The 24,294-nt window shown below is 33.8% G+C and overlaps 3 protein-coding genes across 4 annotated transcripts; 2 read left to right on the top strand and 1 right to left on the bottom strand.

Moving 5' to 3' along the window:
- Positions 1 to 856: 856 nt before the first annotated feature.
- On the bottom strand, positions 857 to 10,147 carry LOC126675234 (uncharacterized). The gene is made up of 4 exons (XM_050369842.1): positions 10,021 to 10,147; positions 9,463 to 9,911; positions 8,419 to 9,016; positions 857 to 1,423 (listed from the first exon to the last, which is right to left on the bottom strand). The coding sequence occupies exons 1-4, from the start codon at positions 10,114 to 10,116 to the stop codon at positions 965 to 967; spliced, it is 1,602 nt and encodes a 533-aa protein (XP_050225799.1). The 5' UTR covers positions 10,117 to 10,147; the 3' UTR covers positions 857 to 964.
- A 5,341-nt stretch (positions 10,148 to 15,488) lies between these two features.
- LOC126671965 (pentatricopeptide repeat-containing protein At3g09040, mitochondrial-like) lies at positions 15,489 to 19,661 on the top strand. Of its 2 annotated transcripts, none has more exons than XM_050365812.2 (3): positions 15,489 to 17,507; positions 18,124 to 18,419; positions 18,594 to 19,661. In XM_050365812.2, exon 1 carries the CDS (start codon positions 15,741 to 15,743, stop codon positions 17,505 to 17,507), a length of 1,767 nt encoding a protein of 588 aa, XP_050221769.1. In that variant the 5' UTR covers positions 15,489 to 15,740; the 3' UTR covers positions 18,124 to 18,419; positions 18,594 to 19,661. The 2 variants fall into 2 exon arrangements, with proteins under 2 accessions (XP_050221769.1, XP_050221768.1); XM_050365811.2 differs by having other exon boundaries at positions 18,585 to 19,661.
- A 2,074-nt stretch (positions 19,662 to 21,735) lies between these two features.
- On the top strand, positions 21,736 to 24,278 carry LOC126671967 (uncharacterized). The gene is made up of 8 exons (XM_050365815.2): positions 21,736 to 21,915; positions 22,042 to 22,211; positions 22,297 to 22,359; positions 22,460 to 22,479; positions 22,573 to 22,617; positions 23,508 to 23,569; positions 23,840 to 23,964; positions 24,064 to 24,278. The coding sequence occupies exons 1-8, from the start codon at positions 21,843 to 21,845 to the stop codon at positions 24,160 to 24,162; spliced, it is 657 nt and encodes a 218-aa protein (XP_050221772.1). The 5' UTR covers positions 21,736 to 21,842; the 3' UTR covers positions 24,163 to 24,278.
- The last annotated feature ends 16 nt before the right edge of the window (positions 24,279 to 24,294 follow it).

Genomic DNA, 24,294 nt, shown 5'->3' with positions numbered 1-24,294 from the left:
ATTTTTACGTGTTTTACATATTTAACATAAACTTTAAATTTTGGTATGAAAGTACACGAACTTTCCATTTTTGCAATTAAGACAAACACCGTCTTGAATGTAACGACACCGTTTTAAATGTAAAATGACACCATTTTTCAGAAGAGACACATTGCAAAAATTAGAAAGTTCGTGTACTTTTTTGCCTAAATTAAAATTTTATGTTAAACATGCAAAACACGTAAAAATTGGCGAATTTTGCTATATCTAAATCTTCATTTGTTCAGGTAAAATGTCTATTTATCTTAGATTAATTCATGTTAATTTTTTAATTAATAATAATAAACTTAAAATAATATTACTATTAAAAGGTAATTATCAAATATTATTTATTATTTGTTATCAACTAAAATTATACTATTTTTTTATAAATAAAATCAGACTATTATTGTCTTATCACATTACGAGCCACGTGCGTAGCACGTAAAGTAATACTAGTATAAATAAATGCAAGAACATGAATCTGCTGATGATGAGTTATTGATTTTTAGATTTAAACAATTTGGTACCTCATTTTTGGTTCCGTCAATAATTTGGGGCTTCTGTTAGTTCCGTTAATAATTTGATATAAACTTTCCAATGATTTGGTACCTCACTTTCAATTATATTAACAATTTGGTACCTTATTTTCAAACGATTTCACATTTTATTCTATTAACGATTTGATACCTATATTTAACAGAATGTAACTGTTTGCAAAATCAAAACTGATGTACCAAATCGTTTGATTTTAAATAAGGATACCAAACTGTAAATTATGACAAACGTGGGGGGTTTAGAGTAATTTACTCTAATATTTATGTTATTTACTACACAATTACTAATTTATCACGTTATTCAATTTTATTATTACAAACTTATAGTACATATGAAAAGCATCCATGTTTTATTCTTTAATATATTAATTACCACATCAAGTCTTTCTTTATAGACACAAAGCATAGAGTGAAGTTCCGGCAGTCCATGTGGGGTGGAACCTTTTCGCTAAGCCGACTGTGAAACCATTCCCAAAGTAAATACAGCCATAGGCCGCCGATACACCTCCATAAATAGTAGCACCAGAATTATAGGACCATATAATTTTTCCAGTTCTCGTCTCCATTGCATATAGAGGACCATTAGGAGCCACTGACCCAGCAAAAAGTAGATCATTGACTACTGTGACGGGGCCATGGGCAGTCTCATTGCTAGGGTTTTCCGTGGACCATAATATTTGGCCGGAATTTGCTTCCAAAGCTACCCATGCCCCGGCTGTTGTTGTTTGGTTAGAGGGCGCTAGAATGAATGTCTCTCGGAAACCGTTGACAATATTGGTGTAGACTGTCCTACTATCGGTGGCTGCACCCCATAGTCCTCCTCCCTCCAAGCTACCTGGTCCAGCTAGCTACACAACTTAAAAAAAATTTAATGAATATCATGTGTATATTAATTTATTAGATTAGAAGCACTCTTTTGGCCATACTTTTTGAGTTAATTACATTATTATATCACCAACTTTACACCGTTTTTCATTCAATTATGTTTTCTAAATTTTGTCATATAAATCAACCATCTTTCAAATATTTTTAAATTTATCACCGTTTTAAAATCCGAAAAATTTGATATGGCTGGAAAAACAAAAAATGATGAGATAGAACACGTCGGGATTCCACATATGATGGTTGAATGGAAGCCTCTATCCTATCATAGATATGAAGAACTTTGAAAGGTTGTTATAAAATTGAAATATAGTGTAAAATTGGCGATTTAATATGTCATTAACCTTTAAAATAATAGTCTTCCACGTCCTTCGCCGGATTTTGAACCGGTAATAGATTTACAAAAATTTGAACAATTTTTTTTTAAAAAAAAAACTTGATCAAATTGAAAAGGGATGTCAATGCGGCGGTTATTTAATATGCAACTATCCCTACTTTTTTTTTTCTTGACTAAATGTACGATTTGGACCTTCATATTTCTCAGTTTTTGAATTTGAATTTAATAATTTTTTTGTTTCTAAACTTGCTTATCATTTTTAAAAAGCACAATATATTTTTCTACCCACAACTTTAGTCATTTTATCAAATATATCATATTTTTAAAATCGTGTCACATTTCATATTTACGACCTTTGCTAAATACACCCATGATAAATTTAAAGATGATGTGGCACAATGTTGTATACGCCATGTAAGATTAATTTTCTGCAGGTAAAAATATACATCGAGTCACATCAAATTCAAATAATTGTGGGTATATTTGACAAAAAGGTCGAAAAAATGAGTGTAAAGATGGCACGATTTTAAAAACTTGGTATATTTGACAAATTTTTTTTTTTTGATAAATGATGGGTATATTAGCTCTACCACAAAGCAGTGGAAGGCGAAAAGCTCAAAAGAGCTAAAAATCGTTACAGAAAAAGACTAGATTTCTGAAAACATCATTTGCAGAATAAAAAAACCCAGGATGATGATCCTTGTAAAAGGTTACTGCTCTACAAATACCCATATAAACTAAAGTATCTCTTTCCTCGAATTTATGCCTGAAAACCCTCTTGTTCCTAGCTTTCCAAATCTCCCAAATGCAAAAAAACCAAATACACTGCCATAATGGACGATGTCTCTTGCGAGAAAGCGAACTCCAAAAATCGAAAAAATCATGAATAGAAGAAGGAGCCACCCAAGAAATATTGCAAAGATTGAGAATAAAACTCCAAACAGCCCAAGCGACTTGACAGTGAATAAGAATATGACTGCAATTCTCTTCCTCTAAACATAAAGAGCATAAAATCTGATTTGAGGAAAGAATACCACGATGAAATAAAGTCACATTTGAAGATATCCTGTCCCTTTCTACTAACCACAAGAAGAACAAAATCCTTGGGGGAGCTTTAAATTTCCAGAATCGACCATAAGTGTGAGATAAAACCCGACCTGCAGGCTGCCGATGCAACAAAAAACTGGCTGGAGTATAAGAATTGTTACCTCTCCAACTGGCTGTATCAGTATTGCAATCGAGCTGAGGCTGCCGAGAACCAATTAATTGCATCAACTCCCCAAGCTGCTGCTGCTCTCCCAAACGAAGCCTCCTGCGCCAAGAAAAAGAATACCGAACCTGCTGGAAATCGAAGACAGCAGCAACAGTTGAATCTTTATTCCGAGAAAGAATAAAAAGCCCCGGATACTGAGAGATAAAAGGATCTGAATTACACCAATTATCATGCCAAAAACGAGTTCGAGAACCATCCCCTACCTTAAGCTGAAGACCCAACTTATAAGCTCCCCAAACGGCTTCGTTTTTAATGCAACCATTATAAATTCCTTTCCAAAGGTGCGAGAGATGTTTAAAGTTCACTGATTCTAGATCAAACCAAAAATTTAAGTTCGAGCTACATGAGACAACATTATACCAGAGAGAATCTCTATTGGAAGTATACAATTTCCAAATCCACTTGATAAGTAAACTTTCATTTTTTAATCTAAGAGGAACAATATTCAGACCCCCTAAATTAAGAGGAAGACAGACATCAGACCAAGCAACTTTACTAAAACCCATCTTAGTTGCAGAACCATTCCAAAGAAAACGACGCATAAGTCTTTCCAGAGCATCAATCACAGACCGAGGGATATAGAACGAACAAAGGAAATAGACAGGCAAACTGCTCAAAACTGACTTGATCATAACTAATCTACCAGCCGGAGATAAGAGATTACCTTTCCAACCTGCTAGTTGCTTCGAAAAGTTCGATATAACAGGATCCCACGAATGCGCCTTAACTGGTTTTAGAGAAAGAGGAAGACCCAGATAGGTGATAGGTAGCTCATCAATTTTGCAGCCCAAGATACCCGCAGCATCAGATAAAGAATGCTCATCCACATTAATACCAACAACAGAGGATTTTTGGTAGTTAATCTGGAGCCCAGAAACCAATTCAAAACAACGAAGAATCCGAAGAAGATTCCTTACCATCTCCAAATTATTAGGCAAAAAAAGTAATGTGTCATCCGCAAATTGCAACATAGATATCGGCTTCTCATAACCATCAATGTGAATACCATCTAACAAACCCGCGTTGACTGCATTATCAAATAAAGCTTTCAACCCTTCGACTACCAAAACAAATAACATTGGAGAAAGGGGATCTCCTTGTCTAACCCCTCTTCCCATGTTAAAATTCTTTGTAGGACAACCATTAACCAGGACCGATAATTGTGCAGAGGCGAAAAAAGAAGAGATCCAAGCAATCCAAGACTTATCAAAATTCATCCTAGCAAGAACTTTAATAATGAAATTCCAAGAAATGGAATCGAAAGCCTTTTTAAAATCAAGTTTTATAAGAAGAACCTGATTTTTGCGCCTATGAGAAAGGTGAATCAATTCCGAAGCAATCATATGGCAGTCGTGAATACTTCTTCCCTTAATGAAGCCAAACTGGTTTTCAGAGATAATATGAGGCAGAATAGGAGAAAGTCTATTAGCCATGACTTTCGACAAGAGCTTAAAGACCCCATTAATAAGGCTGATGGGTCGAAAATCTTTAATGTCTCTTGCCCCCTTCCATTTAGGAATTAACACCAAAAAAGCTGTGTTTAGGCCAGCAGGAAAAACACCAGTGCTATGAAAGGAGGAAAACAAGTCTAAGAAGTCTTGTTTGAGGAATTTCCAAGCCTTCTTATAAAAGAAGAAATTGAAGCCATCAGGACCCGGAGCTTTATTATCCACACAATCTGACAAAGTCGTAAAAATTTCCTCTTCTGAAAAAGGCCGAACCATACTAGAAGATTGGGCGTCAGATAAAACTCGAATAGGTAGGCTATCAATAGAAAAAATAACCTCAGTCTGCCTCTGATAAAGCTTCTTATAAAACAAGTGAATATGCAACTTAATCTCCTCAACCTTAGAATAAATAATATTGTCCACAACAACCTCAGAGATCAAATTGTTTCTAGAGTGAACTGAAGCCATGGTATGAAAAAACTTGGAATTTTTATCCCCTGAAACATTCCAGTTAATCCTAGCCTTCTGGTGCCATAGAGACTCCAGCTGCTTCGAGATAGAGAAGAAATCTGAACGGCAGGTACACAAATCAACTTCTTCTTGCGTAGACAACTCTTTGTAGTCGGCTGCAGCTTCTAAATCTTGGATATTATGCTGGGCAGTCTCTAATTTCGTGTTCAAATTACCAAACGAATGAGTATTCCAAGTTTTGATAGCCTTTCGCAACTCCCTAAGCTTTATGACAAGGCTAGCATTAGGGAAATTCAAAGAAACAGAATGCAAAGAAGTTGAAAGGATATCAGGAAAGGAAGCGTTACACCACCAAGCATTAATGGAGCGAAACGGTTTCGGACCCCAATTCTTAGCTGCTGCCGAACAGAACAGAACTGGACAGTGATCTGAAAAGCTACGAGGAAGAGCATGAAGAGCCAGGTCGGGCCATTGAACAAAAAAATCCGGCGAGAGGAAGCAGCGATCAATCTTTGAACGGGAAATCGAATTATGCCAAGTAAAGAAACGACCTTGAAGCGTGGCCTCCTCGAGGTTGGAAGAGCTAATAAATTCCATAAAATGCATCATGCCAACAGAATACCCATTACAATTCACTCTCTCCGTCGGGTGCAAGATCTCGTTAAAGTCGCCAGCCATGATACAAAGCCTATCCGAAAACAATTCAGGACCAATACTAGACCACAAAGCCCGTCTATCTGCTGCCTGAGAGCATCCATACACAAGAAAAAATCTAATGCTGATGTTAGAAATGTTAAAATCTAAACAAATCCAACGCGGGAAGATAAGAGTCCTCGATACTGAAATTAAATTTTTATCCCAGACACAAATAAGACCTCCTGAAGCCCCAATGGAAGGAGAAAGGCAGAAATCAAAATCCATATTCGGCCATAAACGACTAATAAGAAAATCATCGACCAATTCTTTTTTAGTTTCTATGAGACCCAAAAGAGAAAGTTGATTTTTCAAAACCAAAGAACGAATTACCCTTTGTTTTCTTGAAAAGGAAACACCACCTCGACAATTCCACGATATAAAGTTAAATAAATCAGACATAAAATGATATTTAACCTTGAATGAGAGAAAAACCTCTAAGAGAAGTTTTTGATGCCCTGTGTAATGAGAGAAAGAATTTGTTGTTCATTCTCCACCTCAAACAAACCCAATTGAAGCCCTACTGCCCAAGTTTTCCTTGCTTCTGCCTCTATTTCTGCTTGGATAATGGTATCCTTGTCATTCTGAGAACTTTCTTGTATGTTGCATGTTGGAAGTACAGAATCAGGCCTTGATGTTTCCTCAATTGATTTTTCTTTATCCCCGTAAATAATTGGTTTAAATTTCTTCCTGAGTGTCACATTATGAAGGTCCTGAGTTGAAGATGATTCTGTTTCTTTAGCTGCTAAATCAGCCGAATTGGGTGAGTGCAAGATAAATACTGGGCTGCTTGTAGGAAGTGTAACAGTATCTGAATATTTCTTAACATTTTCCATCTCAAAGCCAGGAGGGAAATCAGAAGTAATAGAAGCAGACCGCTTTTCACCAACAAACTTAATTCCAGAATGAGTATCTGAGGCTTTGGATTCATATTCTGAACCTGAACCACTACATTCAGAAGAATCAATGTCTTCCAACTTCAGAACCATAGGCAAATCTGATTCTCGAGCCGTAATCGTAAATTCCTTACCATCTATAAAAGCTGGAAACGAGCAATCAATAAAAGGTAGCGCTGTAGACACAAGCAACGAGCCTGCATCCATCCGTTCTTTAGTTAAGAACATGTTATGAGCTGAGATTACATCTCCAAAACGATTGCCCAAAATAGTGAAAAAGTCCTCATTCCAGACACCAATAGGTATCCCTGTAAATGTTATCCAAGTGTAACGTTCCTTGGCTACAAAAGAGCCATCCCATGGAAGAATTTCTGAGAAAAATAATGGTAGTAGTGCTGCAGAATTCAATTTAAACTCCTCCAAGTGAGCAAACTCATCAAACTCTAGTGATAGGTGTCGACCACCAAGGTATGAGATAGAAGAAAAAGAAAACCTCTTGTTCAATAGGACAGATTTCACGTTAGGTAAATCTGAAATTCTTGAAACTGAAACAATTAGTCTCAATTCAGATTCAACAAGCCTCTCTGAAGACTTGTAAATCACAGGTTTGTTGAGAAGAACGTTAACATAGGATCTAGAGTCTCTGGTGGAGTCCTTGAAGGGTCTTGGATTAGTTAAACCTTGGTTGATATTAGGGGCAATACCTAGTTTAGGGTTTTGCATGGATACCTTCTCATTCCTGTTATGAGTAACGTCAAAAATTGGTTTGGGAAATCTAGAGATGAAAGCCCTAATTCTGAAAGACCCAATTGATACTGAATTCATTCGATTAACCACATCAGTAATGGAGTGATTGTTGGCTATGTGTAAAAATCCAAATCTCTTATTCATTCGATTCTTCCTCCTGATAATTATTACTTTCCCATAAACCCCAAATTTCTCAAAAGCTTTCTGCAGGTCCGAGTAAAACCAATGGTCCGGGTAATTCTCGAAGTAGATGACAGTGGCATTCCCCGAGATGTTGCGCTGATCGGTAGAGGGTTTGATGCTGGCCGGAATTTGGTGGCTAACGGTGTTTGGCTTAGGGTTAGGGTTGAAGATGGCTGTCATGGTGCTACGTATCCGAAACAAAAAAACATGATTATATTTGACAAATTGGTTAATGTCATGGATAGATATGAATATTTTACAAATTAAAAATGTCAAAATTGATCCTCCTATAAATAATTTTTTTTAGCCGTTACTCATGCTGACATAAACAGTATGTGTTATTTATAGAAGGTCCAGTTTATATATTTTTCTAACATTATTCTAAATTGAAATAAATTAGTTATATATTAATCGAATAAAATGTCACATGTATACCACATGTTGCTCACATCAACAGAAATAACGTTGAATTTTTTTAGAGGGTCGAGTTTACTATTTTAAATAAAGTTAGATTCCACTTTAAAAAAATACTATTAAAGTTTAAATTAAAAACTAACATTTAGCTTTTTTTTTTTTTTTTTGAAGTTTCCGGTTCAATTTTTATATATTTGTTGGCAGTGGCGGAACCAGGACTCCACCTTAGAAGGGTCGAAATTTTTACGTTCGGTTATTTAAAAAAAATCAAACGGCTGTAATATAGAGTAAATTTATAAATTTTCTGTTGTAGGGGCGGTTTAACCGCCCCTACATGGAAAAAACCGCCCCTAACACATGTAGGGGGGCGGTTATAACCGCCCCTACTGAAAAAAAAACTTGTTTTTTTTTTCCGGCGAGGAGGGTCGGCCGACCCTCTTCGACCCTCCCTAGTTACGCCCCTGTTTGTTGGATTACTTTAATACCTAAATATGCTCACCTTAAACCAGACGAGATCACCAGTGTCACGGTCGAGAGCCCATGCAAATCCACTCTTCGGTACAGCAACTGCAACATCACGTTTTTTTCCATTAGCAACTATACTAATCAGCATTGGAGCCTCTCCAAAGTCTGCATCCTTGTTAGGACCTACTGGACAAGTAGGGCTATTGGGAACCAAACAATTAAAAGTAAAGGCATCATAACCCCCCAGTTGAGTTGCCCATGCGATCTCCCCCGAGTCGAGTTTTATAGCGAGAATCGAGTTGAAATGAGCATCTGGTCCGAAGCATGGCTGAGATGGTTTTGTTGTTAGATTGTTTTGTGCTTCTTGACATTGACTCACTTCAAGAGGAACTGCGTACAGGTTCCCGGTTCCCACATATACTAACTTTCTTTTCCAGTCAATCGCAGGGCTGCTTCCCCATACCGCGGCTCCTGCGTAGCCTCCGAGATTTCCTCCATTGTCGGGAAGCATATAGGTTTGCCATTTAACTGCACCTGTTCGGATATCTAGCTTGGCTACGCTTCCCCGGAAAATGCAGCATTCGTTAGCTGGTAACGCTTCTTCTAATGATGATACTCCAACATAAAATGCCCTACAATAAATAAATAACAATACGATTGATACAGAAAAATGTGTCATTTCATTTTCTGATATTCCATCTATATTATATTGAGGGGAAATGACGAAAAATATTAGCAAAATGCTATTTTTGCAAGTTTTGATACGTGGCAATCTAAATTTACTAGTTTTACATTAGAATTTTGTCATGTATGCATAATTTTATTTTACACTGAAATTTTAGGACAATTTATGCAATATATTTCAAGTTTTTAAGTAAAAATATAAATTTGGCTGCCATGTAAACATTTTTTCTGGAAAATCGTTCGTTGAAATAAAATTAAAGTTTAATAATCAAAATGAAACAAATTAAAACTTGATCACTAAATTACAAAGAAACGATAGTTTGAGACCCTTCAAGATTAATTATCAAGTTTTTGTGCAATAACAAAAACTTATGACTCAAGAGTTTTAACTAACCCTATGTAAAATGTTCCAGATTGTGTGATCAAGGCTCTAGGACGTGGATCTAGACGAGTTAGCCAAACGAATCTTCCGCTTGATCGCTTTACTGCAAGAACATAAGCCGGTCCATAAATTGTGATAATCAAGAGATCACCGGCAACCGTTGGGGTTGATCTAGACACGGTTACATTCACTCCGGATACGAATCCTGTGCCGCTTAGTCCTGTCAATTGACTAATATTCTGCTTCCATATCAGTGCACCATTGAATGCATTCACAGCATACACATATCCGTTCCACGACGGGAAGTAGATAGTATGATCTGCTATAGCTGGGGTAGCAGATATATCTTTACCGGCGAAAAACGACCATTTCAAACGCAGATTTTGCACCGAAAATCGGTTGATTAACACCTCTCCCTTTGCATTCCTTGTATTGCTCATATCAGCTCCATGATTTAGCCACTGGAAGCAAATGAAATGTCATATTGCATATGGAACTGCATATAAATTGTAAGAAACATTCTGAAATTTAGCTTGAATAAGTAAAATAAAAATCTTTATTGTGACTTACGTTTGCAACACTGTCATCTAACATTGAAAATAAGCATAGAAGCATGACAATGATTCTGATGATGCCATAATATTTTGGGGTTTCAACATTAGCCATGTCCCTTTGAAATTGAACTGATTTTTTTTATCATCTATTAAATAAAGGTTTAATGGTATTAAAAAGGCAATTTTCTTTATTTTTAAAAAATATATCCAAACATTTAAAAAATTATAAATCTATCACAATTTAATTCGTTGGAGATCTATCTAATTTCTTAAAATCAATTTAATATTTTTCAAAATTAATTTATCAGAATCATGTGATATCCCATTTGACAAATTTTTTTCTATTTAATTTTGGAAAAACATTACATATTCAACTGCTATTGTAGGAATAATTAAATCAATTTTAATAAAATGGATATGGGCTAAATGTATATATTGGACTATCACGTTTAATTCGGATTTGAATTTGGACCCTAACGAACTTCTTTTCTATGAAGGTACTTAACGTTATATAAAAAAATTCACATCGGATCCTCCGAACCTAAAATTACAAATCTCCGTTAGTGGCTGGCCAACGTGAACAATTGAACCTGGTGCTAAGTTGGCCAATCACTAATATAGACATGTGGAATTTTAAGTTTGAAAGGTCCGATGTGAAATTCTTTTATAACATGAAGTACCTCCATCGAAAAAAAGTTCATTAGGTACAAATTCGAAACCGAACCAAACGTGAAAGTTCAATCTGTACATTTGGTCATGGATATATTTAAATGAATTTAAATTTGAATCGATTTACAACTTTTAAAAAGTTTGGATATATTTTCAAGAGATCGAAAAGATTTGACTTTTTGACACCATTAGACCTTAAGTAAAAGAGTTTCTGAACAAAGCAGATAATTGATATTGGAGATATTCAACTAGTGCTTTCTTTTTCATTTTGGTGATCGAATTTTGATTACTAAACTTTAATGTTACTTTAATAGAGGTTTTCCAGTCAAAATAATGATGTGTGGCAGTCAAATTTTGCCACTTGATAATCGTTCTTTGCTTGTATTTTCCTGAAAGATTGTCACTTACGCAAAATTTTAATTCAACATAGAGTTTCTTGATCAAATTATGCAAACATGTCAAGTTTCTAGGCAAAAAATAAATAAAATCCAATATGTTTTTTCTTCCGAAATTTTTTTAGTTGAAATAAAATTAAAATTTAATCATCAGAATATAAAAAAAATATAACAGTTTGAATACCTTTAGAGTTAAGGCCAAATGTTGTAAAAAGGCCAAACCTTTCGCAAAAGTTTTACAAAAGTCCTGATCTTTTAATTTTGTCGATTTTGGCCAAAAACTGATTATTTGGTTTCACAAAAGTCAAAACCTTTCAATTTTGTCGATTTTGGCCAAAAATGGATTATTTGGTTTTACAAAAGTCCTGACCTTTCAATATTTGGCATGCCACATAGGCGTTACATAGGCAAATTGAAATCAAATTGAGAGTTGGCCACAATTGAAACCAAATAATTTGATTTTGGCCAAAATCGATAAAATTGAAAGGTCATAAATTTTGTGAAACTTTTATGATAGATTTGGCCTTTTTATAACATTTGGCCTAGAGTTAAATACCCTAAAACTAGCAATGAAGCTCAAGCTTGGTGGTTGTTCCATATCTAAGTTCCAATTTTGCTTCCACCTTTTCTAGTTTGCACAAGTTGAAAATAAATGTGAGTTTTGACTTTGCAATTGATAGAGTAGAGCAATTTAGGTAGGGATGCACATCATTAATTAGAATTTATATGTACTGCCAGCTTTCTAGCATCTTGCAGTGATAAATTTATATTTTGTTGATTAAAAAAAGAATATTTAAATATATTTTTTAAAATCTATTGAATCAAACATATTTTAAACATTCAAACAATTGTTAATTCAATTGAATATCGAAATTGAGAAAAACAATAAAATCATGTTCTTTAACATTAAAAAATATTGCCTCTAATAGTCTTAAACTTACATATAATTACCAAAAACCACTACTAGAAAACAGTATTTTAACGACGGATTTTAGTGACGAATCTAAAATCCGTCGCTATTGTTTTGATTAGCGGAGGATTAAAACACCACATTAAATTGGCGGGAGAGATCACGCCAACTTTAGCGACGGATTTTCCATCGCTAAAGTTGGCGGGAGTAGTCCCGCCAATTGTTTTTCATAAAATTTAGCGACGGATTTTAAAATCCGTCGCTAATTATTGCGCGGGAATACTTCCGCCTTTTATTTTCTGCAATTAGCGACGGATTTTAAAATTCGTCGCTAAATTACGCCTTTTGCGACATAATTAAATCCGTCGCTAATTTGCACTGTTAAAAAAATTAAAAGGTATTAAAAATATTATTTAAGATAGTATTTAATAAAAAATAGTTAATAAAATTTTTAATTAAATTTATATTATTTTAATATAACGTTTTTGTTTATAAAATAATAATTAAATCTTATTTATGAAATAATAATTACATATTATTTATTTATTTAAAGTATATAAATATTTTAAAAAATTATTAATTATGAAAAAAATTATCTTAAAATGCGGGATTAAATTATGAAAACAAATATTTGTTGTTTTTAGTTACATTTAAGTATAATATATATAAATATATAACATGAATATGAGCTGGTTAAGGTGGAGTTACGCGCGGGAGAACTATAAGGTTAAAGAGTCTTGAGTGGGAGCAATGGAAGGATGGGTGACCTATTAGGAATTTAGCGAAAATTGACAGGTTCCGTCGCTAAAACTGAGACCAAAATTCTTCGCTAAATTTTTTTCCGTTGTTATCAAACGTTGCGACCAAAAATATAGCGACAGACTGTTTCCGTCGCAGATCCGTCGCTAAACGTGTTTAGCGACGGAAAAATTCGTCGCTGAATGACTGTTTTCTAATAGTGAACACTGAAATACTACTGTGAATTAAAAATGAAACCCTAACTAGGAATAAATAAGTAATTTAAGCATAAACATAATTTACAATTTTGAAGCCCTAACTATTGAGTTTGGCAAAAAGTGATGGACCTCATGAGTAAAACTGATGTGTATCGATTGTTAGCCGATTTCTGATGAAATTAACTCAAAAAATCGCTCAAATTGCACACCTCAAATTTGAGCAGAAATATAGAACTATCACTATACAGCTTTTTGATTCAATTTCCCCAAAACTCTAATTATTCTCTCGGAACAATTTATAAATTTTATAAGTTAGTTAGTTTGAAAATGTTTCACGTAAATATTGTCTTTTACGAGCTATGTAAATCTTGTGTTTTTTTTAATTCAATTCCTTATTTGTTATAAACTTGATTTTGTAATTGATTTTCTTCTATTCCGCTGCGACTAATATCAAAACAACTAGTATCATAGTAATAGTTCTGATTTGGAATTTATTATTTGTGAAATTATTTTATATGGCTTTGACAAAATTTGAAATTGAGAAATTTGATCACACCAAGAGTTTTATATGGAAAATCAAGATGCGTGATTGTTTAACAGAAGTTGGATTACAAATAGGATTATTGAAGAATGAGAAGCTGGTAGAGAAGATAAAAAAGATAAGATTGAAAATTTGAATGGAAAAACTCAATTTATCCGGCTATGTTTATCTGATGATATTTTGCGTGAAGTCCTACACGAGAAATCTGCTTTGTATTTGTGGAAGAAACTTGAAACGCAGTTGTTGAAAAAAAATCTCACTACTAAACTTGTTATCAAAAACCGTCTACACATGCTCCACATAGTTGAAGGTACGTTTTTGAAAACACACTTTGAAAAAATCAATTCCATTAGAGTGGATTATGATAGTTTGGATATTAAATATGATGAAGAAGATTTGTCTCTTATGTTGATTCGTTCATTTCCTTCTAATTATTAGAAATTTCGTGAAAATTTAATATTTAATCATTATGCACTTTTTGTTGAGAGAGTTAAATCTGCCTTTTTTTGAACGAAATTATGGATAAGAAACTAATGGGAAATTCTAGTCAGATGTATGATACTGCTTTTACAATCAGTGATAGCATGAAGACAAATTATGATGACAATTGTATGAAACACAAAAACTCTACTTGTAACTATTGCAAGAAGAAGGTGCATCTTGTTGAAAAAATTCAAAAAGCAAAAACTATTAAAAGCTTGTCTTTAAGGTTAATATTATTGAAGATGAATCAGATGAGTACTATGAAGATGGACTAGGAGTTTAGGACAAAAAATTTGAGTTTTTCAGGCGTTCTCAGTGTGAACTGGACCTACGGCCAGTACTATCGAGCTAATCGGCTAGAAGCCGAGATGGACAAAAAGGTGAGGCGGATCTTCCCAGAGAACCGAATGCTTAACTAGTCAGGTTTTAGGGGGGGCGGTTTTACAACCTGTTCAACTTAGAAAACTGACTGCAAAATCGGTTTGGTCCAAAACAGCAGCATAAATATTATAGTCTAAAAATTTATGTAGATTCAGGTTGTTCATATCATATTTTTGCCAATTTTGATTGGTTTTCCGACTAAAACAGAGTTGATAGCATAGTTGTAGTTATGAGCAACGATCAAACTTGTAGAATTTTACACATTGGTTCAGTCAAAATCAAGATTCATGATGGAGAAGTTAGAACCTTCACCGATGATCAATATGTTCCTGAAATGTTTAAGAATCACATTTTACTGTTTACTTTAGAAATTTTTGGATATAAGTTTTATGGTGGGAATGAGATTTTGGATATTTTTGAAAGATGTTGTGGTGTTACTGAAAACTCATAGAGTTGGTCGTTTGTATAAGATCGATGGATCAGCTACGACTTTGTCTTTTATGCCAGATTCTATAAACCCGAATAGATTCGTCCTTTAAGGAGGATGACAACGTTCGTCCTCCTCCAAGGGACTAACCCGGATCTGGGTTTATCCCTTAGAGGAGGACGATTAGAGGACGACGGCGGCCAAAAATATTATGGCGGCCGAAAATGTAGCCACATAGGTGACCTGAATATTGAAGGGAATGAGGTTGTCGTAATTTAAAAAATTTTATTAATTATTTAATTAAAAAAAAATTCAAGGGTATTTCGGGTGTTTTAAATTTGTAGAGTTTTTTTTATTAAGTGTTTAGTGATGTGAAGGTGTTTGTATTTCCTTTAAATGACACCTCAGCAATGATGTCTATGTTTTAAAAACCGAACTGGTTGCTAAATCGGTAAAGCCACCAGTTTCCGGTTTAAAAACTAGTTTAACCAGTTTAATAAATTTTAGAAAATTAAAAACAATTCCAGCTCAACCTCCTATTCACCGGTTCAACTTCCAGTTTTTTGCCGGTTTGATCTGGTTCATCTGATTTGATCTTATTCAGCCGTATTTCAGTTTTTTATAGTTTTATATCGAACTACTAGCCGGTTTTCGATTTAACCGGTTCACCGTCCGGTTTTTAAAACACTGGTGTTAGTGTTTATTTGGTCGAAAGAAATTTACCAAAACACTAGGAGTTTAGTTATCAAAAATAAAATTTAAGAGGTTTATTTTAAGAGGCCTAAAGATCAGGGGCCATGAGTCATAATTAGCCCTCAACGGAGGAGTGCGAAAATCGCCACCCGTATATGGGTCTTCTTCTCTTTATTTTGTCTCTTGACCAGTAGCTTTTCTTAGCCCCATCGTCATTCATTCCTTCAAACTCGGTTCCATAAACTACAAAAATAAAAAAAATACAGCAATTGCTCTCTTTGATGATTAGAGAAACTATTGGCTACTTATTGCACCGTTGTACCAAGATTAAAGCTTTTAATCATGGGTTTTCTCTTCATGCTGCTGCCTTGAAAACCGGTTTGATATCCGACACTATTGTATCCAACCATGTTGTAAATTTATACGCAAAACGTGGAAACATAAAACATGCTCGTCAAGTGTTCGATGAAATGTCTGAAAAGAATCTTGTTTCTTGGTCAGCTATGATTTCTGGTTATGACCATACTGGGCAGCCTTTTTTAGCGCTCAAGTTGTTTTCTCAAATGAAACTCGTGCCGAATGAATATGTTTTCGCTAGTGTTATTAGTTCATGTGCTACTGTTATGGCATTGCCTCAAGGGAAAGAAATTCATGCTCGGTCTTTGAAGTATGGTTTTGCGTCTGTTTCTTTCGTCTCGAATGCGCTTATTTCAATGTACATGAAATGTGGTCAGTGTAGATACGCTTTGTTGGTTTACAATGTAATATCTGAACCAAATGGTGTCACTTTTAATGCTTTGATTTCGGGGTTTGTCGAAAATCGACAGCCTGAGAAAGGGATGGAATTTTTTAAAGCTATGCACCAAAAGGGTTTTGTTCCTGATAAGTTTACTTTTGCTGGACTGTTGGGAATTTGTTCCAGTGATAATGATTACTGGATAGGAATACAATTGCATTGTCAGGCTATTAAGGTTAATCTTGAGGATTCTGCATTTGTTGGTAATGTGATCATAACTATGTATTCAAAGTTTAAACTGGCAGAAGAAGCGGGGAAGCTTTTCGGGCTGATAAAAGAAAAGGATCTGATTTCTTGGAATACGTTAATAACTGCCTGTTCTTCTTGTAAAGATTATGAAACAGCTTTGAAGGTTTTTAAAGAGATGATAGATGATTGTGTTGTGAAGCCCGACGACTTTACTTTTGCTGGTGTACTAGCTGCCTGTGCTGGACTGGCATCAATTCGGCATGGGAAGGAGATTCATTGTCATCTAATTAGAATACGACAGTATCAAGATGTTGCGGTTGGTAATGCCCTTGTCAACATGTATGCCAAATGTGGTTCTATTAGACACGCATATGACGTATTCAGCAGGATGATTCGTCGCAATTTAGTCTCCTGGAACACTATCATTGCTGGATTTGGAAATCACGGGCTTGGAGCAATAGCCCTTGGACATTTTAAGAAAATGGAGAGTATGGGGATAAATCCAGACTCTGTCACATTTGTTGGACTTTTAACAGCTTGCAATCATGCAGGACTTGTGGAAGAGGGCCAACATTATTTTGATTGTATGGAAGATATTTATGGGATTTCACCGGATATAGAGCATTTTGCATGTCTTATTGATTTGTTGGGACGGGCTGGGAGATTACAAGAAGCAGAAGCTTACATGAAAAAGCTTCCTTTTGGGCAAGATCCTATTATTTTAGGGAGTTTGCTCTCCGCATGTCGGCTTCATGGAGATGTTGTCATTGGGGAAAACTTAGCAAAACAGCTTCTGAAACTTCAGCCTGTAACTACTTCTCCGTATGTTCTACTGTCAAACTTGTATGCTTCGGATGAGATGTGGGGTGGTGTTGCGGAGGCATGGAAGATGTTGAAAGGCAGTGGACTGAAGAAGGAGCCTGGCCATAGTCTGATTGATGTGATGGGAATTTTTGAGAAGTTTACAATGGGTGATCTTTCACATTCAAGGGTTGAAGAGATAAAATACATTCTCAGAGTCTTAAATTGGGCAGTGAGCGAACTTTCTATCAATCCAAAATAGGTAAGCTACACTTTGTTTGCACTAGCATTCTCAAAAAACTTGTAATTTCATCAAGACTTGAAATCTCTGGTTCCTTAATCAGAAAAACATTTTATTTTGTATGATGCATATTATCTGATAGTCAAGATTTTAAATTGCTAAAGTTTTTGTATTTTAATGATTTGGAATTTATGTAGTTCTGCGAGGAATTAGGTAGCTTAATGAGAAAAAATATTCGCAAATTACTGCTGTTGCCTGTTATGCAGACTTCGAAGTGCTTAGTTTAGAAGGATTTCAAGTTATTGGTTTTATCTGGCTATCCGAAGTAGGATTTAGTGAAGTGTGGAGATCATCATTAAGAATGTTGCTATATTTTTGGTTTTGTGGGGTTGCACACTGCTCACTCGGTAGAAAATTTCATTTAATAGCTTTAATCTCTAGTTCGGCTTGCACAAAAAACTTATCCAACTTGACATTGCACTGAAACATCTGCTTGATGTTTTGAATATTAAATTTTTGAAAATAAATTTTTGTCTTCTGAATTGTAGCTTGTGTGAACCCGTGTGTACTTTTCTTCTGTTAAAATTGTATAGTAGAAAATTCTAAAGTTTGACTGGTTTCTTATCATTATGATCAGAGTTCTTTCAATAAAGGAGAGATAGTGGTTTCATCTAAAGCACCTGTTTCTAAAACTTTTGTGGAACATCCAATGAAAACTCAGCTGGTTCTGAATGTTGGTGCTGAAAATGGAGTGGGTTCAGAACATGGAGTAGCTGCTAAGTTGCAACATGAAGAGTTTGCTTTTTCATGTGCACAAGGAGATGAGAATGCAGAAGAGGTCATAAGTTTGGCTCCACAGGAAGATCCTGAGAGAATCAGGCATGAAACAGCTGCCGGCCACAAAGGCATCAGGCTGCTATTAGAGGTTATCTGGTAATCTCCTCATCTTACTACTGTGTTTTGCATAATTATTTATTTGCTGTCATGCTGTTTATGCCGTCTCTTATTGATGTGGCATTAGTTTTTCAGTTTTTTTGTTAAACTCCCTGTCTTTTGATCATTGGATACTAATATCTGGAGACCCCTGGATTTTGGAAGGGGAGTCAGGTTTCATGGAGACTGTTGCTGGCCAGGGTTAGGCGGCTCCATAGTCTGGCAGTTATTTGAGTATGACGTCAAACAGTGGGATAGAGATGTGCTAGATGACATGTTCAATACTTGTGATATAGTTCGAATTCTTAATATTTCTTTAAGCATCCGAGACTCAGCTGATAGTTGGTATTGGAGGTTTGTGTCGAAAGGGCTTTTTTCTGTCAAATCGTGCCATAGGGCCTTGCGGGGGAAGATCTGGTCCAGTTTCAAGCGTTTGGAAGAATATTTGGAAGTAGGAAGTGCCCTTGAATATTAAGAATTTCTTGTGGAGAGTTTGTTCCGGGTTTCGTCCCTACAGCAGACGCTTTAGCTGGAAAACATTTCTATATCAACAGCTCTTGTCCGGATTGTCGCCAGAAGAAGAAACCATTTGCCATCTCCTTAACTCCTATGTGTTTGCTTCTGACTGTTGGACCTCAGCTCTCCTGAGGTCAGTTGTTTTGAATAAGTAAGACCCAAAGGCCTGGTGTCTTAACTGGTTAGAGGTGCTCCCGTGCTAGGGAGAGAATCGAGATGATCAAGCCCTAGCTGCTGTTATTTGTTGTATGGAAAAACTGTGGGAGCACGGCAGCTGGTGTGGTTAATGAAGCAGGTTTATTCCTGCATGCATGGAAGAGGGTGAACGTGGAGGAGAAGGGAGGTTTTATCACTCAGAATATTGGTGATGGTGATGGAACGGTTTCTTGGGTCAGGCCTGGTTCGGAATGGGTGAAGGTTAATGCAGACGCTGCCGTGTTCCGTGAGACTAGCAGCATTGGAGTTGGGTGTGTTGTCCGGAATGAATCTAGGTCAGTGGCCAACCCAGAGGTGTTAAGTTGGTTCCATGGTTGATCGAAGTTAGTGACCGGATCGGATACCTTGGCAGTTATCAATGACTTGAGACATCTGGAGATGGAGAGCGGTGATTTTATTTTGGATGATTGCTTTGGTTTGTTGAAACAATTTATCTTTTCTTAAAACGAACACACTTATTAGCGCAAAATGCTCGTTTATTAGCGCAAAATGCTCGTTTTGTCAGGTTAAGTCATCGACTTTGGTTTGACAACTATCCCGAATTCTTTATTGCTGTAACTATTTCAAACTTGATTTAAAATATCCATCCTTTTCTTTTAAAAAAAGTGTGTTTGATATCTTCAAAATTAATTTTTTTAGTACTTGTTTTTGTGATAAATATTTAAAACAATATTCGCTAATTACAACTTTAATCATTTTATTAAACTAGTTTCGCATTACGTGCTATGCACGTGGCTCGTAACGTAACTCGTCAATGTACATATTAGTAAATTTATTATAATTATATTAATTTTTTATTTATAATTAATATTAAATTAGTTAAATTTTTCTGTAAAAGTAAATATGATATATTCGGTTATTAATTTTTTTTACATACTGAATTTATTCTTCTTTTGATTTAATAACCACAATTAAATAATTAAGTTAATTTTATTAATAATATCTTTAAAAATAATAAGATAAAAATTTAAATAATAATATATTTACCAAATACAATATTTTAATTTTGTAGTTAAATCAAACTAAAAAATAGGCATTCCTACTAATTTGGAGACAATTTTGCTATTTTTTATATACTAAAAATTAAATTGGAGATAATATAGCTACCTATTCTAATTAGGACTTTAATTATAATAGTGATTAATTAAATAATTAATTAGTTAATGACTATAAAACCTTTATTTAGTAATAAACTGAAAGGGATTATTCAGTAAATTTGCCTGTCCCCCCCCCCCCCCATTCGTGCTTTTATATATAGTATAGATTAATATTAAATTAGTTAATTTTTTTTGTAAAAGTAAATATAATATATTCAGTTATTAATTTTTTTTACATACTGAATTTATTCTTCTTTTGATTTAATAACCACAATTAAATAATTAAGTTAATTTTATTAATAATATTTTTAAAAATAATAAGATAAAAATTTAAATAATAATATATTTACCAACTACAATATTTTAATTTTGTAGTTAAATCAAACAAAAAAAATGGGCATTCCTACTAATTTGGAGACAATTTTGCTATTTTTTATATACTAAAAATTAAATTGGAGATAATATAGCTACCTATTCTAATTAGGACTTTAATTATAATAGTGATTAATTAAATAACTAATTAGTTAATGACTATAAAACCTTTAATTAGTAATAAACTGAAAGGGATTATTCAGTAAATTTGCATGTCCCCCCCCCATCCGTGCTTTTATATATAGTATAGATTAATATTAAATTAGTTAAATTTTTTTGTAAAAGTAAATATAATATATTCGGTTATTAATTTTTTTTACATACTGAATTTATTCTTCTTTTGATTTAATAACCACAATTAAATAATTAAGTTAATTTTATTAATAATATTTTTAAAAATAATAAGATAAAAATTTAAATAATAATATATTTACCAACTACAATATTTTAATTTTGTAGTTAAATCAAACAAAAAAATGGGCATTCCTACTAATTTGGAGACAATTTTGCTATTTTTTATATACTAAAAATTAAATTGGAGATAATATAGCTACCTATTCTAATTAGGACTTTAATTACAATAGTGATTAATTAAATAACTAATTAGTTAATGACTATAAAACCTTTATTTAGTAATAAACTGAAAGGGATTATTCAGTAAATTTGCCTGTCCCCCCCCCCCCCATCCGTGCTTTTATAGATAGTATAGATAGATATATTTCTAAAACGTAATTTAGAAATTATGATCTGTCGTTTTTACGAATTGGGGTATATATGTTCAGCGTCAAATTATACTCATTTTTAATATTTATTTTTATAAATTTTTGATTCCATAAATTATTATTTTGCACAATTGATCTTTAATTGAATTTAGGATCTAGTTTAAAATGAAAATTACATCTATGAAAATAGATTTAAATTGAAGATTAATATATTTATCCTCAAAATATCCAAATTATATTTTAAGAATATATTTAAAAAAATAATTAAAGTTATGGACATGAAAAAACATTTTATCTTTGACAAAAAAAAAACAACATTTTATCTAAAAATATTTTAAAAATGTTTTGCAAACTTATCGGGCTTAAATATAAAATCCACATGCTGACCAACAGAACCATGAATAACTCTATAAATAAGCAGCAGTCCAATTCATAACTATTCGTTCAAAAGAATTTGCAGCGCCAAACAGAAAACTCCTCTCTCAGAAACAAAAGAATCAATGGCGGGAATGGATTCAAAAAAACAATTTCTAAACCTAATTCGCGACTGTGTTTCGGAGAAATCACGAGGAGGTCAAATTAACAATCATAAATCTCAGAGACGATCAACGTTTAATCGCGTTTCTTTTAATTAATTCCTGCAATTTTTTCTCGATGATCAAACCTAAGCTATTTTTAATTTCTGTTTTTGAAATGCAGAGAGAAGATTGATCGGATTGAAGAAGAGAATAGACGAGATTATATCTGATCTTGAATCGACAAATGCTGAGCTAGAACTGTCGAAACGGTTAAAAGAAACTGCTGAACAAGAATTTAGAGGCTACGAAGTTGAACTATCTATGAATGTTGCTTTTATTCAATCCCTAGAGGTTCTGATTTCTACTATTTGATTCAATTTTTGTGTTTTGATCTGTTTTTTTTTAAAAAAAAAATTGAAATGTATTAGCATTTCAGGCAAGAAATTCTCATATTCAAGACGACATATCTTCTATTGGATCAGAAATTGAGAGTTTGAAGGTGATATTATTGACTAAATTACTAGATTGATTTGTTTGTATGTTTATAGCTGTTGTTTGCTAATTCTTGTTTTTTGCTCTTTTTTTTTGATAATTTACAGATTGAAGCAGCTGGCTCTCGGTAATGGACTTTTTTTGTTAATTTGTGTTTAACGAATAAAATTAGTTTTTAATTAATGATATATTGATAATGGGAGCATTAATTTGATTGCAGAGATGAGTTTATTTGGCAGATGTTTGAGCTAAACACAAAGATAAGGTTTGTGTTTCTTACTGTTTGAAATGATGATATTTTTTTAATCTATAGTTTCTGGTTGTCTTTACGAGTACTTGGAAGCTTACATAATTACTAAGTATATATAAATTAGGCAATTGTCTTTTAGTTAAGGTCAAGATATCTGTAACTGTTGGTGGAAGGTTAATACCTTCATACATTGTTTGGATAATTCATTCCTGCAAAATCGTGTTAATGTTGATATAATTACAATACTTTCAATATTCTTTTTAGTTTTTCGGATGGGAAAAAACTGAATTCTAGCAATTATGAACTTTCCAAGCATGAGATTGGCAAGATATAATTGAGTTGAATTCTTGCGTTTTTTTGCTGTTCTTGAGTGTTAGGCAGAACATTTATAATATTTTTGCAAGGTTTTGCATGTCTCGTTACCTGCTGTTATCTGATGCTATGCAATTTGTAGAAACAAGTTTGGATCCTTATATTTGTGAGCATGATGTATAATAGCTCAAGGCTTTTGACTATGAAGTAACAATTTCAACTTTTATTTAGTATTGGTGCTGCTTGCACAGATGTGTATGTGCATTTCGAAATTGCTAAATCTAAAGGGGAGGCTCTATCTTGATGTACCAAAAAATAAGAAGAAGCTTCATATGCTATATTTCTTGTTTAATAGGTTTATAGCTGAGAACTTAAAATATCAATTACATAGATAGTACATACATTATTTTGTATCTCATAGCAGATTATTAGATTTATATATCTGTTGATACATTTGTGCTATTTTCCGTTGCTTCACTGGTTTATATTATTCAAAACTAATGTGAGGAGTCTACTATATCAGATATTTAAAGTGCTATTAAGTGCTTGTTTATGTGAAACTACTGATTTGCAAACCTTACTTGTCAATTTAGGAAATTCCAGGAGACTGTATTATCTGGATTCCAGAAAGAGAACAGCAATGGAACTATAGCAGGTAATAGCCCATCTAAAAACTACTCCACTATTCAGGACTTCTAGCTATGAGGCCTGCCAATTTAACTGTTTTTCTGTTTTATTGAGAACCTAAAATGATTTTGATAGTTGCAAAATTACAAAGACACGTGCACTGCTGCCCATATCTGGATCAATTAAAGCAGCCACCATTCTTTCCCTATGTACTCTTTCATGATTAAAGCAAATTCTTTTATCAGATAGATTTTGTTACTTTTGTATATATCCTTTTAACACTGCACATTCATTTCAGAACCAAACCATGAAGTTGCAGAAAAGAAATCTACTGAAACTGAATCAAACGCTCTTGCGCATGTTATTTCTCAAACAACTAAAGAGGAACAAGAATATCTAGCTGAGCAGAATATTCTAAAGCAGGTAGGATCAAACACATAGAAATGATGCATTGTCATAGCATATATCTGATTGTTAGAAAACTCAAATGTTTTCTTTATCAACAATAATTGGTCTCTGCAGGTCCAACAGGAGTATATTGGCCTTGAGAGGAAGGTATCTTTGGTAGGAGTGATAATGAAAGAAACAAAAGCGCTGCAGGATTTGACTAGATATCCTTGAATATTTTATATTGGTCAAGTTGAACTATCATAAATTCACCATATTTTTGCTGGATGGGGTAGAATACAAACAGTGAAAGCAGAGAATGTATAAAAAGAAAGGTTCATGTTTGAATTCATGGTAAATGTTTTG

The sequence above is a fragment of the Mercurialis annua genome, linkage group LG3 (genome assembly GCF_937616625.2).
Source record: "Mercurialis annua linkage group LG3, ddMerAnnu1.2, whole genome shotgun sequence".
Classification (NCBI taxonomy): Eukaryota; Viridiplantae; Streptophyta; class Magnoliopsida; order Malpighiales; family Euphorbiaceae; genus Mercurialis; species Mercurialis annua.
Note: the sequence above shows the minus strand (reverse complement) of the source record. Positions and strands in the feature narration are given on the sequence as shown.

What these genes read in the sequence shown, in the direction of transcription:
- LOC126675234 (XM_050369842.1), bottom strand. Translation starts at nt 10,116, where the DNA reads ATGGCTAATGTTGAAACCCCAAAATATTATGGCATCATCAGAATCATT. An exon ending in TCTGGAACATTTTACATAGG is followed by an intron (nt 9,017 to 9,462) that starts GTTAGTTAAAAC and finishes TATTTATTGTAG; the next exon opens with GGCATTTTATGTTGGAGTAT. An exon ending in GTGATCTCGTCTGGTTTAAG is followed by an intron (nt 1,424 to 8,418) that starts GTGAGCATATTT and finishes TAAGTTGTGTAG; the next exon opens with CTAGCTGGACCAGGTAGCTT.
- LOC126671965 (XM_050365812.2), top strand. Translation starts at nt 15,741, where the DNA reads ATGATTAGAGAAACTATTGGCTACTTATTGCACCGTTGTACCAAGATT.
- LOC126671967 (XM_050365815.2), top strand. Translation starts at nt 21,843, where the DNA reads ATGGCGGGAATGGATTCAAAAAAACAATTTCTAAACCTAATTCGCGAC. An exon ending in CAGAAATTGAGAGTTTGAAG is followed by an intron (nt 22,360 to 22,459) that starts GTGATATTATTG and finishes GATAATTTACAG; the next exon opens with ATTGAAGCAGCTGGCTCTCG. An exon ending in GAGCTAAACACAAAGATAAG is followed by an intron (nt 22,618 to 23,507) that starts GTTTGTGTTTCT and finishes TTGTCAATTTAG; the next exon opens with GAAATTCCAGGAGACTGTAT.